Source organism: Vanessa tameamea, chromosome 20 (assembly GCF_037043105.1).
Source record: "Vanessa tameamea isolate UH-Manoa-2023 chromosome 20, ilVanTame1 primary haplotype, whole genome shotgun sequence".
Lineage (NCBI taxonomy): Eukaryota > Metazoa > Arthropoda > Insecta > Lepidoptera > Nymphalidae > Vanessa > Vanessa tameamea.
In genome coordinates, this window is record NC_087328.1 from 9551842 (window position 1) to 9566813 (window position 14972).

General features: G+C 34.7%; 1 protein-coding gene and 1 long non-coding RNA gene across 11 annotated transcripts in view; one reads left to right on the forward strand and one right to left on the reverse strand.

Moving 5' to 3' along the window:
* Positions 1–240: 240 nt before the first annotated feature.
* LOC135193867 (uncharacterized) lies at positions 241–925 on the forward strand. Its single transcript, XR_010309489.1, has 2 exons — positions 241–654; positions 692–925. It is a non-coding gene; the product is annotated as an uncharacterized LOC135193867 (long non-coding RNA).
* Lap (like-AP180) overlaps positions 423–14972 on the reverse strand; it is a 38405-nt gene continuing 23855 nt past the window's right edge. The window contains exons 4-18 of one of the 10 annotated variants that reach the window (XM_064218116.1): positions 12360–12380; positions 11439–11541; positions 10907–11074; positions 10393–10531; positions 9691–9836; positions 8952–9111; positions 8796–8861; positions 7722–7878; positions 6720–6848; positions 6160–6474; positions 5312–5423; positions 4296–4395; positions 3791–3862; positions 3577–3594; positions 423–3176 (exon numbers count right to left, since the gene is read on the reverse strand). In XM_064218116.1, the coding sequence (XP_064074186.1) occupies positions 3066–3176; positions 3577–3594; positions 3791–3862; positions 4296–4395; positions 5312–5423; positions 6160–6474; positions 6720–6848; positions 7722–7878; positions 8796–8861; positions 8952–9111; positions 9691–9836; positions 10393–10531; positions 10907–11074; positions 11439–11541; positions 12360–12380 (1817 nt within the window). In that variant the 3' untranslated portion in view covers positions 423–3065. The remainder of the gene's footprint in view (positions 3177–3576; positions 3595–3790; positions 3863–4295; positions 4396–5311; positions 5424–6159; positions 6475–6719; positions 6849–7721; positions 7879–8795; positions 8862–8951; positions 9112–9690; positions 9837–10392; positions 10532–10906; positions 11075–11438; positions 11542–12359; positions 12381–14972) is intronic. The other 9 variants (XM_064218117.1, XM_064218118.1, XM_026641600.2 and 6 more) reach the window with 9 other exon arrangements.

Below are 14972 nucleotides of genomic sequence, written 5' to 3' on the forward strand. Positions count from 1 at the left end.
TACACCATAGCAACCATATACCAGTTATTTAATCCTCATTAAAAGATAATGTGTAAGTTTTCTATTAACCATAGACATAATCTATGGTTAATAGAAAACTTACACATTATTTCTTTATGATCAGTATAATCCCGTTCAGGAGTCGTCTTCGTTCTACAATTTTAACGAATTTTAGTTTCATTTTCTTATTAAAAATCCATCTCGATTGTATAGACTACAATATTTTTTCATGTTTGCCGTAATACATAGTAGGTTTTAATAGTATTGTCATTGGAACAAGAGGTAAATATATTTCAAGTAGAAAACGCTAATCTTTTACTGACATTACTACAGTTAAAAAAATATGGGTGAATGAACGCACCTCGTGAAGGCTGACACTGGACCCGAGATTAAAACGAACACAAATAAATAAAAAACATAAATGAAGACTTAAATCATTTTATTTATTTTATAAATAAACTAAATTGGATATCTAAAGGCACGACAGCTAGCGTATAACAGCAAAGGATATTTACATAAAAGATAAATGATTGAATAAAATGTACAACTTAACAATTTCCATGAGTAAAATAAAATAAAAAAGAAGAATATTTCGCTCTTAAAATAATATACTACCCGTGCAAATAAAGATTGGGCTGAGCTGCCTCGCACAGGGTCGCCGCCTCAGCTCACGCCCGCGGGTTATGAAAAGAGACAGCGATAGTGTGCGAGTAGGAGGTGAATAGAGGCGTCATATTCAGTCCCATACTTTATCTACGCGAGTATTCAAAATCGAAATTCCCTATACAACTATACAGCGAATTCCGTCTAAAACATATCAGTCGAATCCACTATAAATCACAGTATAAATTAATCATTATGGCTGAGCTGTAATTATTAAACGATTCATACGGCAAGTCTTTATTAAAACCTGATATATTTTTTTTTTCATAACAGCGGATACACAATTTTAATAAAATATTGCACAATAATACTACCGAAATCTGCTTTCATACATTCAATTGCAAATGATATTATATATCATTAATTTTTAATCTAAACCAAATACTAATAATATTCATAAGTAAGCTATAGGGAACAAAGTACTTTGATACATTTATTAGACATTTGAGCCGACACCGTAAAAATACAATTTTCTTAAGATATATTTTGTTGTTAAATGTCTAGTAAAGGCAGCAAAATAAACATCTACTATGTAAAAAGGTTACATATTTACACAAACTACTGTGTCTCGTACTGAGTTTTGAACGTAATCATTAAATTCTATACCTAATATATTGATTATTTTAATAAACAGCTACACGTATTACATGATCAGTAAATATGTATCTTAAACAACAATTTCATTAAGCAGTAACATTAATTTGCCATTTAAAAATCACATTTCTACCATTTTTACAACAACTATATTAAAGGTAAATAATAAAATTTAAATGGCAACATTGTAATAAACTAGTTACGACTGAAAGCACTCATAAGACAAAAATAATAAGGGATTAATACTTCGAAATATATGACAGTCTTATGAAAACAATAAATATCACACCAATAATAATATATGACTGACTTTTTAAATCTATTATAGTTTATATTTTTTCAACTTTCTCTTTGCAATTTTTAAGAAAATACAATAATTGGTTTATGCTTTAGTGGTGTTAACAAACAATGTATTATTACGTAACTGTTTACAATAGACATTTATTATATATAAGAGCGATTTTATTAAGATACATAATAGCAAATAAAAACCTGGCAACACAGTAAGCACCTAGTACATGATCGACAGCCATATTGTAAAATGTACACCCGTAATATCTAATTTTATAACAATCTAATACAGTAACTATACATAAGTTAATACGTTACATTTAAAGGTTGCCACAGATAAAAAATATATTTCTACGAATTTTTTTTTTAATCCAAATTAATGAAAAATATATCGTTACTTATTTATTATATAAGTAATTTTTTATGAGTTTTATGTGTAGCAACCTTTGTAATTAGCTTTTTTTTCTTTAAAGTGATTTAAGTGAGATATAAAGGGAATAACATTTCAAATTTCGACGTCCTAAGTGAGATGAGTTTTTAATTATTTCAAACAGACCTGTCGAATTTAATGTATAAATGGCTGTACCATATTTCATTACGAAATCATAAATGCTGACTATGTCAAAAGGTAGGAATGAAAACTATATTATATGTTATACTGTAGATAATGATACAATTTTGTACGTACTTGGAATGTGATGTTCAGTTGTTTTTTTATGTGTAAATAAAACATATAGCTACGCACCGTTTCATAAGAATTTAATTTTATTTAAAATAATTAATTACAGAAGCGAGATGACTATAATTGTAAAATTTCCTATTAAATTAAAGTTTAAGAAAGAAGGACAGAATATATATAATTATAGATAACTTAAATTCAAAGCAGAACTTAAATCAATTTATTAATTTCATTTATTATCTGTTTCTCTTCAAAGAAACGCTATGATTTAATTCGTTAAAAAAATATGAAATAATTAAATATTGAATATTTTATGTGAACACCTCATAATTATGAAATTCGACATAATCTAGGTAAAAAAAAATATATGTAAGAACTACCTACCTGGTTCACAAGTCAGCTACGATAGGATTACCGTTCAGAACCCTTCTAGTAAACCGAAACTAAGCATGTTATGTATGTACATCGCTGAAACACTACGTCACACACATTTGTTATCTGTGACAATTATAATCTGTGACTATATTAAGTAAACATAACCTCACGGAGCCGCGCTAACGTTGCTGCTAGACGAGGTTCCGAGTGGAAGGCCGGTCGAGATTGTATTGATTAAAACGATAAAATATTACTAAATATGTTTTGAGCATAATCTATAAAAAAGCCGCATTATAAATAGCGATGCAAATTTAATTTTGTGCCAATATTTATCAGAAGACTTCAATAGAAAAGTTTAATGGAGAGTTTTCGTTGAATTCCAATAAGCAAAATATTTTATATACGATTATCAACTCAATCTCGAAGGCTATAAGAACTCAAACTCTTATACGACACGTGACGTTTAACTGAACTGGTTGGCGGGCTGCGGGGGGAGGGTCGGCCGCATGGGGGGCATGGCTCCCATCGGCATCATGGGGGACGAGTTCATTCCCATTACCATGGCCGGTTGTTGCTGGAATTTACGAAAATATAGTTTAAATTACTTATATATTTATATTCGAAAAATTGATAATGAAGTTTTAAAAAAATACCCTGACGTATCAGTTTATAAAACAAGATGGCGCTCAACGGCAAAATGAGATGAGATACCATGACCGACTGCTAATCAGTTGATTAAACAAAAAATTACTGTCGTCACATATCTATTTTATTTTAGATAATAAAGATAGGAAAAAAATACGCGTTCAAAAAAATCCACACTAAATACATTTCATAATTGAATGCCAAGAATCATTTAATGATTTAAAAGAGATGAATGAATGAATTGTGTAAGAACATAGCACACATGATCGTAGCCATGCTGATATCACACACGTGCATTCAACGCATTCGGTCATAGAAATGTACTTTACCTGAGGCGAGGATACGTCCTGTTTAAACAAATTAAGAATTCATAAGTTCAGTTCGACTGATCAAAACTTTCATCAAAAAGTTTTAGCTTACTAATTATACAACAAATTTTTATTAAAAAAAATAACATAGCTCTAATATTTCTAACAGTGAAAAGAATGTTCGAACCTGGAGAAAACTAATAGCAAATAAAAAAAAAAAAAAATAGCAACTTACCAGAACAAAATGCGGGGGGTGATACGTATGGGGTAATGTATGGGGCATTGGTGGCAGAGTCATGCCGGGACCCTGGAAAACGCAAAATAAAAGGGATGCTGGCATGCTACGGGGAGTTCGTTGCAAATAAGAAATAAAAATAAAAAGAAACAGATATTTGCAATGCAACACAAAGAAGCAACAGGAGTAGACGATGGACGACCAGAGCATTGGCAACGAGAACAAAGAGTAAGCGTTTTATTCAACAGCAATGTCACTTGGGAATAGTTAAACATTGAAAATCGGTATTCCGTTTTTAAATAATGACATTTACGATTCGATTAGATATCGGTTCCTTTTCTTACTTCAAAATACGACATAGTATATACTAGTACAGATGCCACATGTGCTTTTGGTACAGATTACAACAACTAAGGAAACGGTGCTTTCATCGAAAGAAAAGTAAACTTTGTTTATTCGTTTGTTCAAAGTACACATAATGACTGGTCACGCTGGCTAAGCTTACCATGGGTCGGTAGCCGGCGCCCGTGGTGGCCTGTATCGGCTGCGGGCTCCAGGCGGCGCCCGGTTTCGACGCGTTCTTTGGGGAGCTCCACTGCATCGGTCTAGCACGAGACAAGCATGCGTGCAATGGGATTACATTCGGATGTTTAAGGTGTAGGTCTCCCCCGAAAGAAACCAGAAGAATAAAGGTAACTAAAACTGTACCAAATTTTGTCAAAAGATGAAGGAAATCGGGGGAAATCGGAGTCAAAAACATCAGAACAGACTAATCTAACAATAAAACACGTGAAAGCATATACATGTAATCATCCCGTCTCGTTTCAACTACAACCGTCTTCGGAACTTATACTTAGCTGTGAATCTACTTCATAAATAATAATTCAAACTTATGTGAATGATCGTGATACTATTCTACTTGTAATTAAAATATAATCTACGGAAAAAATTATCTGTCAATTTTTTTTCAACAATATAAAAATAAGTGCACGTTGATGCTTTCAAGAATATTATTGATATAAGACGTTTTACTTCAAAAATTTATAAAACACTCTTATACATAAAAATCTACATAATATTCCTCGATGATGATTTAAACCTAAAAATAATGATTTCACAAAAACGTCACTTGACAATGATCAAAAGAAATTTGATTGAACTAGCTACTAAATTCAAACTCAATAATAAGCAATCTTCGGTACCTCCTATGAATGATATTTAATTTAAAATTCATCATAGAACATTCCAGATAGACCAAGACTCGCATAAATTTTTTTGACACTAAAATTCAAGGACTTCATTATCGTTGTCCAAAATCTGTTAATTAAATTAATTAGGCGCGACTAAACGTCTTTCCTGTTTCTTTATAGCCTTTAGTCTACCGAACTAATCTAGTTTAGAGATTTTGTACAACAGAATAGATGCATCAATAGATGTCTCAAAGGAGGTTTTGAATTTTATGAAAAATTTAGAGAAACTTGGTTCATACACTACAAAACTGACTACAATTTTGATACTCACTTCTGAGCGGTGGCTGTTTTGTTGATAGTAAGGTTGTTAGCGAGCTGGGCGAGGGACGAATCGAGGTCACCGGTGAGCACTTTGCCCGGTTGTTGTTGCGGCTGTTGCTGTCCTGGAAATTGTCAACACCACCATGACGAACTATTTAAGATTTTTTTATAAGTGATTAACTTTACGCTGAGACATACAACAACAAATATATATTAAACAATAAAAAAATTAATTAAAAAAAAAACTAATAATAATAATTAATAATTTAAATTGCCAAGTTTTGCCATAGATTAATAACTATTAAAAATATAAAATAATGGAAAAAGCAGCTCGGGATCGGATGTTAAATGTTGTCGGGGTACAATTAAACATCTCACCATGCTTGGTTTACAGTTAAATATATATACAATATTTCACAAAAAAATAGCTTTAGCTCAACAATGTAAGTAAATAAAAAATAAATAAAAAAACCACGATTACTTAAAAAGAAACATGTCTGAAATAAAAAAAAAAAAAAACAAAAATGCTATTATTTACAACACAAGGATACGAAATTTACAAATATTTACAAAAAATAAAAATATATTATTAATGTTAATGGCGGTGATGCGCAGTGCGGCGAGTACACTAGGAACAGATCGTTCAAGCGCGTGCCCTGGAAACAAGCTCACGAGGCTAATTTGACGAGCCATCGCCGGTTTTATGTTTAAACAAGAATATCTTACACTTAAATACAATTATTTAATGTTTTTTCAAGGGAAACTGATTTTTTGTTATTAAAATTTCATAAAAGTTGCAGTATTAGTTCCAAACATATAACCGGTAGCTAAATCATTCCGTCTAAACACGTATCGAACCCATAGCTGCCATTGGCATCATCGGTTGCCGCGCAGGCGACCCGAACATCATCGGCTGGGATGACATCGGCATCGGCATCGGCATCGGCATCGACATGACATCACCGAAAGACTGCGCTCCCATCGGCTGAGGCTGCTGCGTAATCGGTTGCGATTGGTTCTGTTTCGCCGGAGATCCTCCGAGGGACATCCGCATGACGTCTTCGAGGTCATCGAACGCGGATTTGGGTTGCGGATTGGGGGGAGGGGGACGGGCGGGGGAGGCCGTCATCGGTTGCGTAGGATCCCCCATGCCCATGAACGGGTTCGCGGCGGCTTGCACAAGAATATTCTAGATCAGTACACAGATAATCTAGAGGGTACACAATTTTATAGCACACAACAATCGTAAAAATTACCCATCACCAAAGAGAAGGAATTACTTTTAATCAAAATTGCAATAAGTGGGGAGTCGTCATGTGCCTCATAATATGTCACAAAGTGAAAAGTAATTTAGAACCCGACACGAGTCAGACCGCGGCCACATGAGGACCCCGGGCTAGGGACAGAAAGCGCCTCACCTGCGGCGTCGGAGTTACTGAAAACGTTAGTGAAGCTAGCCTCGGACACGAACGTGTTGTTCTGCGCGGCGGCCGGGAAGGCGGCGAACCCGTTGCTCTGCCACGCGGGCGCGGCGGGCTGCGGCGCCGCTAGAACGGGCGCGCCGGCTCCATTTTTTAATTGTCGGTTACGACCTTTTATACTAGATAACTCAGCTTAGCCTGATTGGTGTCAGGAACGATTGTATTCATATCTTTCCTACGAAGATATTCGGTATCCTACCCCTACACTGGTACTATTATTGTTATTCTAAACACAAAAATAATTATTCTAATAAAAGTTCCTGAAGTTCGTTTAACCAGACAAAATACAGCTTCATAACATATAGAGGATTTTTGACCATTCGAATTTCTTACCAGTACAGTACTTAATTTCTTCTTTAAATTAAATAATCAAAAATATATCATTTTATTTGTTTTTAACGTTCGTGTAATCTTGAAGTGAATAATGTATCATTTTCTAAATGTATTAATTTGTACCTATCAGAAAAATATAGCAATATTGTTAATTCGCTCAATTTACTTCAGAAGTTGTAAACAACAGTATCGCCACTAACGGGAAGTGGAAAATAACTATAAACGCATATCTGTCGGTGTCCAGGAGGTTTATAAAATTAATAAATTTCTTAGATACAGTGCAGGGGGTTTACTGAAAGCGGGTGCTTTTATTATACAGTGTTTGTGTGCAACATATTTAGAATGTCCATATCAACAATTTCAACCTCAAACTCTATGCAGGAAAGTTCATTTTCCTGAGTTTTAGACAATTTCTGACATCGACATTTATTTTGAAAACGTGCGTCGAGTGCGAATCGTTAAGTACGGAAATAGTTCAATCGTCATATTTCATAACGACAGATCAATAGGTCACAACGTCTACACGCTACCCGAAGAGGTACCGCTCACCACGGCCGTGTAATGTGGGAACAGTTTGCGGCTGCAACAGGCCGCGAGGAGGCTCACCCGCGAACATGTCGGCGAAGGGGTTCCCGAGCGCCAGCAGGTCGTCGGACGCCTTGGCGGGCGCGTCGGCGGGCGCCGGCCCGAACAGGTCGGCCGCGCCGGCCGCCGCGCTGGCGAACGGGTTGCCGGCCGCGCCGCCCGGCGACTGCACCTTGTTCTGCGACACACGCAGCCGAATGTACTCTCTGCGCCGCTCGGCCCGCTCGCCCGCTCCGGCATAGGCCGAGTGCATACTTTGATACATTTTGTTAGGAGTACACTGCGCTCGCCCACAATGAAAATGACAAGTGATAAAAATGTACATCTGTTAAATCACGGAGGCGCGCCTCTCCACTTTAAATTTTATCGGCGTGCACTAACAAATCCGTAATCCATAATAATGTTATAAACGCGAAAGTAACTCTGTCTGTCTGTCTATCACGGCCAAACCACTGAAGCAAATTTGTTAAAATTTGGTACGAAACAAGCTTGAACTCCTAGGAGGACGAAGGCAACTTTTTATGCCTAGCAGCAGACGACCAATCCCTACAACGCGAGCAAAGCTGCGGAGGACAACTAGTTTGATTTAATTCTTCTATCTTTATTCTTGCATTAGTCATCTCACGCACACTAAGACGCACGTCGATAATTCAACATTCAAGATCGCGCCTTCGTGATGTATATAAATATATCCTATAACATAAGATGAATAACCAAATCCCAATGAAAAGAACGGCATCACAGTTCCAAGAGCTGAATACATACAAAATGACATTTTCACAATGATAGACAAATAGCAAAAATATGAACAGTTGAGAAAGTTTTATAAGCCTTATCATAAAGGTCGACTTAGCAATCAATATTGGAAATCGAAAAAAAAGTAATTATAAATCCATCTCAACTTAACACATATACAGGATGTTGCAATTATGATATAAACCTTACAAAAACGCTTGAATGAACCACATCGTACCCAGAGACGAAATAATGAACGTTATAATATATAAAGCTAAACATAGTGAAGCGAATTTCCCAGACCCACGCGACGACACGGCCTTAGAACAAAGCTATACCCGATATGAGACAGAATCTTACAAATTGCTCCGATATCTGAGTTACGTCCTCCTCACCGGTCAATTCTACGCCCTGGTATAATTGTACCTGAGAAATTTTGCATTTTAATTGATATCTACTCAAACTATAGATATAGTTACCAGCTAATAATAATAGTAAGGCCGCCGCCTGCATTACCTTGTACTGGTTCATGGCGGCCTCCTCCTCGGCGAGCGCCTGGCGGCGCAGCGAGTCGTCGATGAACAGGCCGCCGTTGTGCGTCTGCTCGGCGGCGTGGCCGAACGACGTCGACGTGGACGACAGCGCGCCCATCACGCTCGCTACGTTCTTCTGCGCGCTGCGGGCCGGGGGGGGGGGGGGGGGCGGGGGGGTTGTATCGTTTAGTGATTCGGAGCTGAGCACATAGATATACTTATTTAGCTTTTTTATAACAGCCTGCCCCTAAGTGGCCAACGAGCCTCCGAACTCGTCAGCCGGAGCAGCATGCAGAAACTACCACCGAATGGAGTTACTTGATTACTCAAAAAGTAATCACGGTACCAAATAGTAGCAGCGTTGCAGCTGGACAGAGGCTTCTTAAGCAAAAGATTATTGCGCTTATTCTGCCTCGACGAACCACAACGGATTAGGAAATGCATAGCAGAATTTCACACAAGAAAAGTGGATTTCCTCACGATGTTTCCTCCTCACTGCCGAGCTTATGGCATTTATCCGAATTTAAAACGATTTTTGACTTACATATATCAAAAATATAAAAAAAAAATCTCATGTAGCTTATTGAACCGAAGCAACTTAGGCTTCCGACCTAAATCCAAAATCTATTAGAAAATATCCATACACCTACATTATCTTAAGCTATAAAATAACATTCCAATGTCGTATTTTACGAGCGGTATTAGGATGCTCGTCGGCTTACCTAGCGGTCTGTGTAGGCGTGTTAGCCGCGGAACCTTTCTTGCCTTCCAGCGTCGCGAGATGACCCTCCAGCGCATCGAGCAGACTGCTGGGCGCTTTGGTGAGATCTGGTATATCACCCTTGTCGATACCAACGTTCTCTGCTACCTGAAGCAATGAATGAAATATAATTTAATTTCGAATATAGGTTATTAAAATTAAATGTAATATATATGATTATGTCAAGTTTGCTTCAAAACATCTAAAAACGCTTATATAATAGATTCTTTACGAAGGCGCGTCCCTCCATGTTAAATTGTTATCGGCTTTAATTAGATTAAGTGAAATAAGCTCGTGAGCGTACGAAACGTTTAATGTGCGAGAGCCGACTAAGACTACAGACAGCAAAAAACAAATAGATTATATTTGTTAAGTTTATTTTATTAAAACCGATAAGTTTACGCCTTCGTCAGTGAACAGACCAATATAATATAATAATCTGTAGCTCTGTGGTTTTCGAAATTTCCAAATGTTGAAAGGATGACGTATGACGTAGATTGACATTTGTTGGTACCGTTAGCAAAGCACTGCTACCGACTATTTATTTTTGCATAATACATGCGTGTGCCACAAATACGATCAAATGTTTCAGTAAATTTAACAAAAACCTGTTATGTTGCTTGTAAAATAAAAAAACTGGTGTTATATAACTACTGAAACTGACCTTCAAAAACTCTCCAACTCTATCCATCCTGATAAGGAATTTCTTATAGAGGTCGAGAGCATCCCGACAGTTCTTTTTGTTCATGTCAAAGTACTTCTCCAGAAGATTGATAATGCCATCATTGTAGCAAGCGAACAATCTGCAGAAAAAAACCCCAAAATATTAATTATAATGTCATATTAATGACATAAATAAAAAAAAAAGTTTTTAGTTCTTTCGTGAACGCTACTTTTATACGTTTTTTCTTACCAAAAACAATTTTATAAGAACACGTGGAATTTTATATGATCTATATAGTTTTATTTTGTAATAAAAAACAATGACTTATGTTTCCATGAATCTCATTTTATTGGATAAATTCTTTGCCACGAAACGGAAGATGAATTGGCTGATGTCATCCAGTCCGCTGTTTAGTAAACTAGCCAGGCGTTTCATTGAAGGTTAATTTATCTTTAGTTAGTTAGTTGCTTGCTGCAGGACGTCTGCTGGGGTTTGCTGGTAAGATGTAACTCACCTGATGAGATCTCTAAACAGCAACATGAAACACATGTTGATGACACCGTTTGTGAGATCGTTGGCGGTGCAGTCAAACTCGAGTAGCGCGTCGAGCTGGGCCTGCAGCACTGGCAGAGTCTTGAGTAACTTCTCCGCGTTCATCATGCGCAGGGAACCTTCCTCCTTACTGCAAACAAAACACGGTTAAATTTTCAGTGTCTCCATTTTGATTAATTTGAGATTATTTATATTAAACTCACTAACGCATATAGTAATTTGGATGAGTTTAGAGCTTTATACCACCGTACTGCTCTAATGTGGATTAGTGGATACATATATTTTAGAATTTAATTCGGAAGCAGGTTTCCTCTCTATATTTCTCTCAACGAGCTCAAGATGCATAATTCACATATTAATATAAACACAAATGAAGCGCATTGATGTCCAGTAATTGAACCAGCAACCTTCAATTAAGATCAACGTGTTCCAGCCATCTTGTCTGTTTATTAATAACCATGTTATGTTTATAAAAAAAATATAAATAAACTCACCCCCTTTTGACCTTGCAGAAGTCGAAGGCAACGGTTCTATAGGAGAGTGCCTTCTCGTTCAGGTATTTGGCGTATCGCCGGATAAACGGCGACATATCATAGCCTAAAGGTATACGGACTCATTAAACATTACCATACGATTAAATATTACAAACATATAATGAGATTTTGCTAAATGATAATATTTTTTCTATATTCTGTATTACGTAAGAATGAACCTTCGAATAACTAAATTTGAATTATGAATACGGGGGGTGACATATAAAAACTCCATGGAAGCGTTTAGACGACACATAAGAACAAAAAAAAAACAAATCCGTGCAATGTGTACGTGCATATTTTATCTATATAAGTGCATAAACTTAGGTGTACCTACGACCTATATAACATGACAAGGTTATTGCAACTATTATGAGTCAACGAACAATTATCTGCTGTTTACATTCAATTGCCATATAATTTATTAGATTTACGGCTTCATTTAAAAAAATAATGACTTTATAATATACAAATATATCTTTATCATTGAACGTTATTGTAAATATATATAAAAAAAAGAAAATAATTTCTGACCAATATCTGACTAGTGAAAAATTATTAATCGTATCAATTTAAATAAAAAAAAAAGTAGACAAAAATGTCTAACCAAAGTCAATGTCTGATTTTCTCAAAATAGCATTTTCGAAAAACGTAACGGCAAGCACATACATACCTACAAATAAATTTGAATAACAAAAACCACGCAATAATGAAAATTTAAAAAAAGAACTCGCCGATGAAAATTATATTTAAAAAAAGAATTAAATTAATGGGCATAAAAAAAAAACAGTGCAAGACTAAGACATTTGCACCCACATCCAAAGCGTGTTCTGCTTCACACATACGAGCACATAACAAAGCGGCCATATTGTTTCAACTCACCGATCCGGGCCCCGGCCGCGCCTTCCCGTTGCGATAAGAAATTCAAGTTAGAAAAGGATATTTGATAGTGAATATGTGAAATTTTCAATCAAGTACGGAAAATTTATGTGCGGAAACCAGTAAAATTTAAAGCGCTGTCATGCTACACATTCATATTATATAGAATTAAAGAAGACTCTTTCAGCTGCTATATTCATGTCGATTTGCTTCAAATATTTATCACAACGTAATTTGTGATGTAATTTTACAAGTTTCATACGAAGGAATTAGTTATGTTCAAATTATATTGAATCAAAAAAAAAATGTTTCATATTCACAAAATTAAGAAATAATTTTTTTTTTTTTTTAAATTCAAATGCAAAACGATTTATATATTAATTTGTTTTAAAATTTATGTTAAACATAAAAACATAAATCGGCAATTTTAATACGACTATTAAATAGCATAAGTATGTATTAAAACTTTACATAATACTAAACTGGTTGCACATTGTATATGCATCATAATTCAATGAAACGAAATTGTAATTATATAAATATTATAACCAACTAGAGTTTAGTCAAAAGAATATGCAGTTATCGACATGCGGTGCTTAAGTTTTTTTTTTTTAGACATTACGTATGTGACAACAGTACTTGTTTATACATCATGCTCAAGTTATACAGCCATGTCGTAAGTATAATGTAAATATTATTGTCATTCCATATTTAAAATATATTTTAATAGAAAAAAAGTGACGCATATTTAAGGAAAGAAATATTTTTCTTTAATAATAACAATAGTTAAATAAGAGGTCAAAAAACTCTTTAACTATAATCTTGTATCTAATTACATAGTTACTGGTTTCCAAGCACGTAAATATTAACATTACTTTGATAAATAACAATGTATTCAATAACCGTCGGATATGTAAGACCAATGAATCATTAACTACGTAGTGATTTTATAATTAATTGCATTTTTGTTCGTATTTCAACAATTATAATGATTAATGCTGCAAATATAATATTAATGAATATTCATTGTTTAAATTTAGTGGCGCTTAAATAGTTTACTATATACTCTCGAATAGGGTTGCCAGATTGTAAAACAGAAAACTGTGCATCAGTTGAGTTCGGAACTATGGGGATATTGTAATCAGTACTAGACGCGGAAGGTTTAAAAGCTTTGGCGCACTCTGGGACAGGCCATGTCTAAGAGTGGATGATAATTATCTAACAATGATATTGCCTTAATAGTCAGACATATTATTTAAATATCAAAATTGTTTTAAAATCTCCATAGTTCGGTTGCAAAACTAGACATCGCTTTTATAATATTCGGAATTACCTCGTGTGACTGCATTGAACTCAGTGCAGTATGCCGACAAAAAGCTTAACAAATTCCGCTCGGACAGATATCAAAAACCCAAACACGTCCGGCTTAAACCTGGCAACCCTCCCTGGACTTTATTTTTTTTTAAGCTGCCTCGCATTTATTTTCGGATAAAGTCAACTTTCCATAATCTATCTGCATATTAAAATTATCAACAGCAATTTATATAGGCGCTGATTTCAAATAGTATAATTATTAATACTTTGATAAATACAATGTATTCAATTTCCGTCGGATATGTCGGATCAACGAATCGTTATCTTTATTATTATTTTTCTATATAAGACTATTATTTTAACTCAATTTAATGAAAATAATTCGTACATAGATAAACAACATAATGAAACGTTGGTTATATTTAATATTGGAGATATTTTTCCTTGTCAACAAGAGAAAGTATAAAAGCCCCCGAAGGTACTGTCAGAAGAATAATTGGAATAAAATATTTCTATTATTAGTATTACGTCTCGACTTTTGAGATCTGCTCTTTAAATTACCGATAATATTTATCAATAAGATATCAAATATAACGTATTTAATTACGACGATGCCAGTAGCAGCAAATACATATTAAATATAAGTCATTTTCAGAACTATTGTCTAGAAAGGTAGAAAAGTAGTTTATCTTTAAGATTTTCAAGCCGCACTCCACAGGTTTTAATCAAGACTTGAAAACTTTTACAGTAAAATATTCTCAAAATTCTATAATATTAACCATTTATAAAATTATTTCAATTCAAGAAGAACCGGCAAAAAATTCAGTAGTTACTCTTTTTCAACATCTAAAAATACAGTCATGTTAATTATATAAAATTATATATGTATGTTATGTTATGCCTGGAAGTCAACAAGCATTAACTCCACGCCTTTTTATCATCTACATATATTATATATGTAGATGATAAAAAAGCGTGTCGAATAAAATGCCTTCTTTTTACCAATGTATTTTTTACAAATGACTTGAATCTATGAAACGGCAAAGTTAAAAATGTCTGCGGAATTTTATTATAGAAACGGATACCATGCCCCAAGAATGATTTATTGATTTTGCGGAGTCGGAAACTTGGCGTTATAAGCTTATCCTTACTTCTTGTGCACATACACAGTGATTATTTATCAGTGATTTTATCAAAGTGATATGTGAATATTGTTGTAAATATATTGTAACGCAACAGTAAGTATTCCTACTTTGTTAAAAACATCCCGAAGAGAGTCATAAAGTCAGTGTTAATACTGTA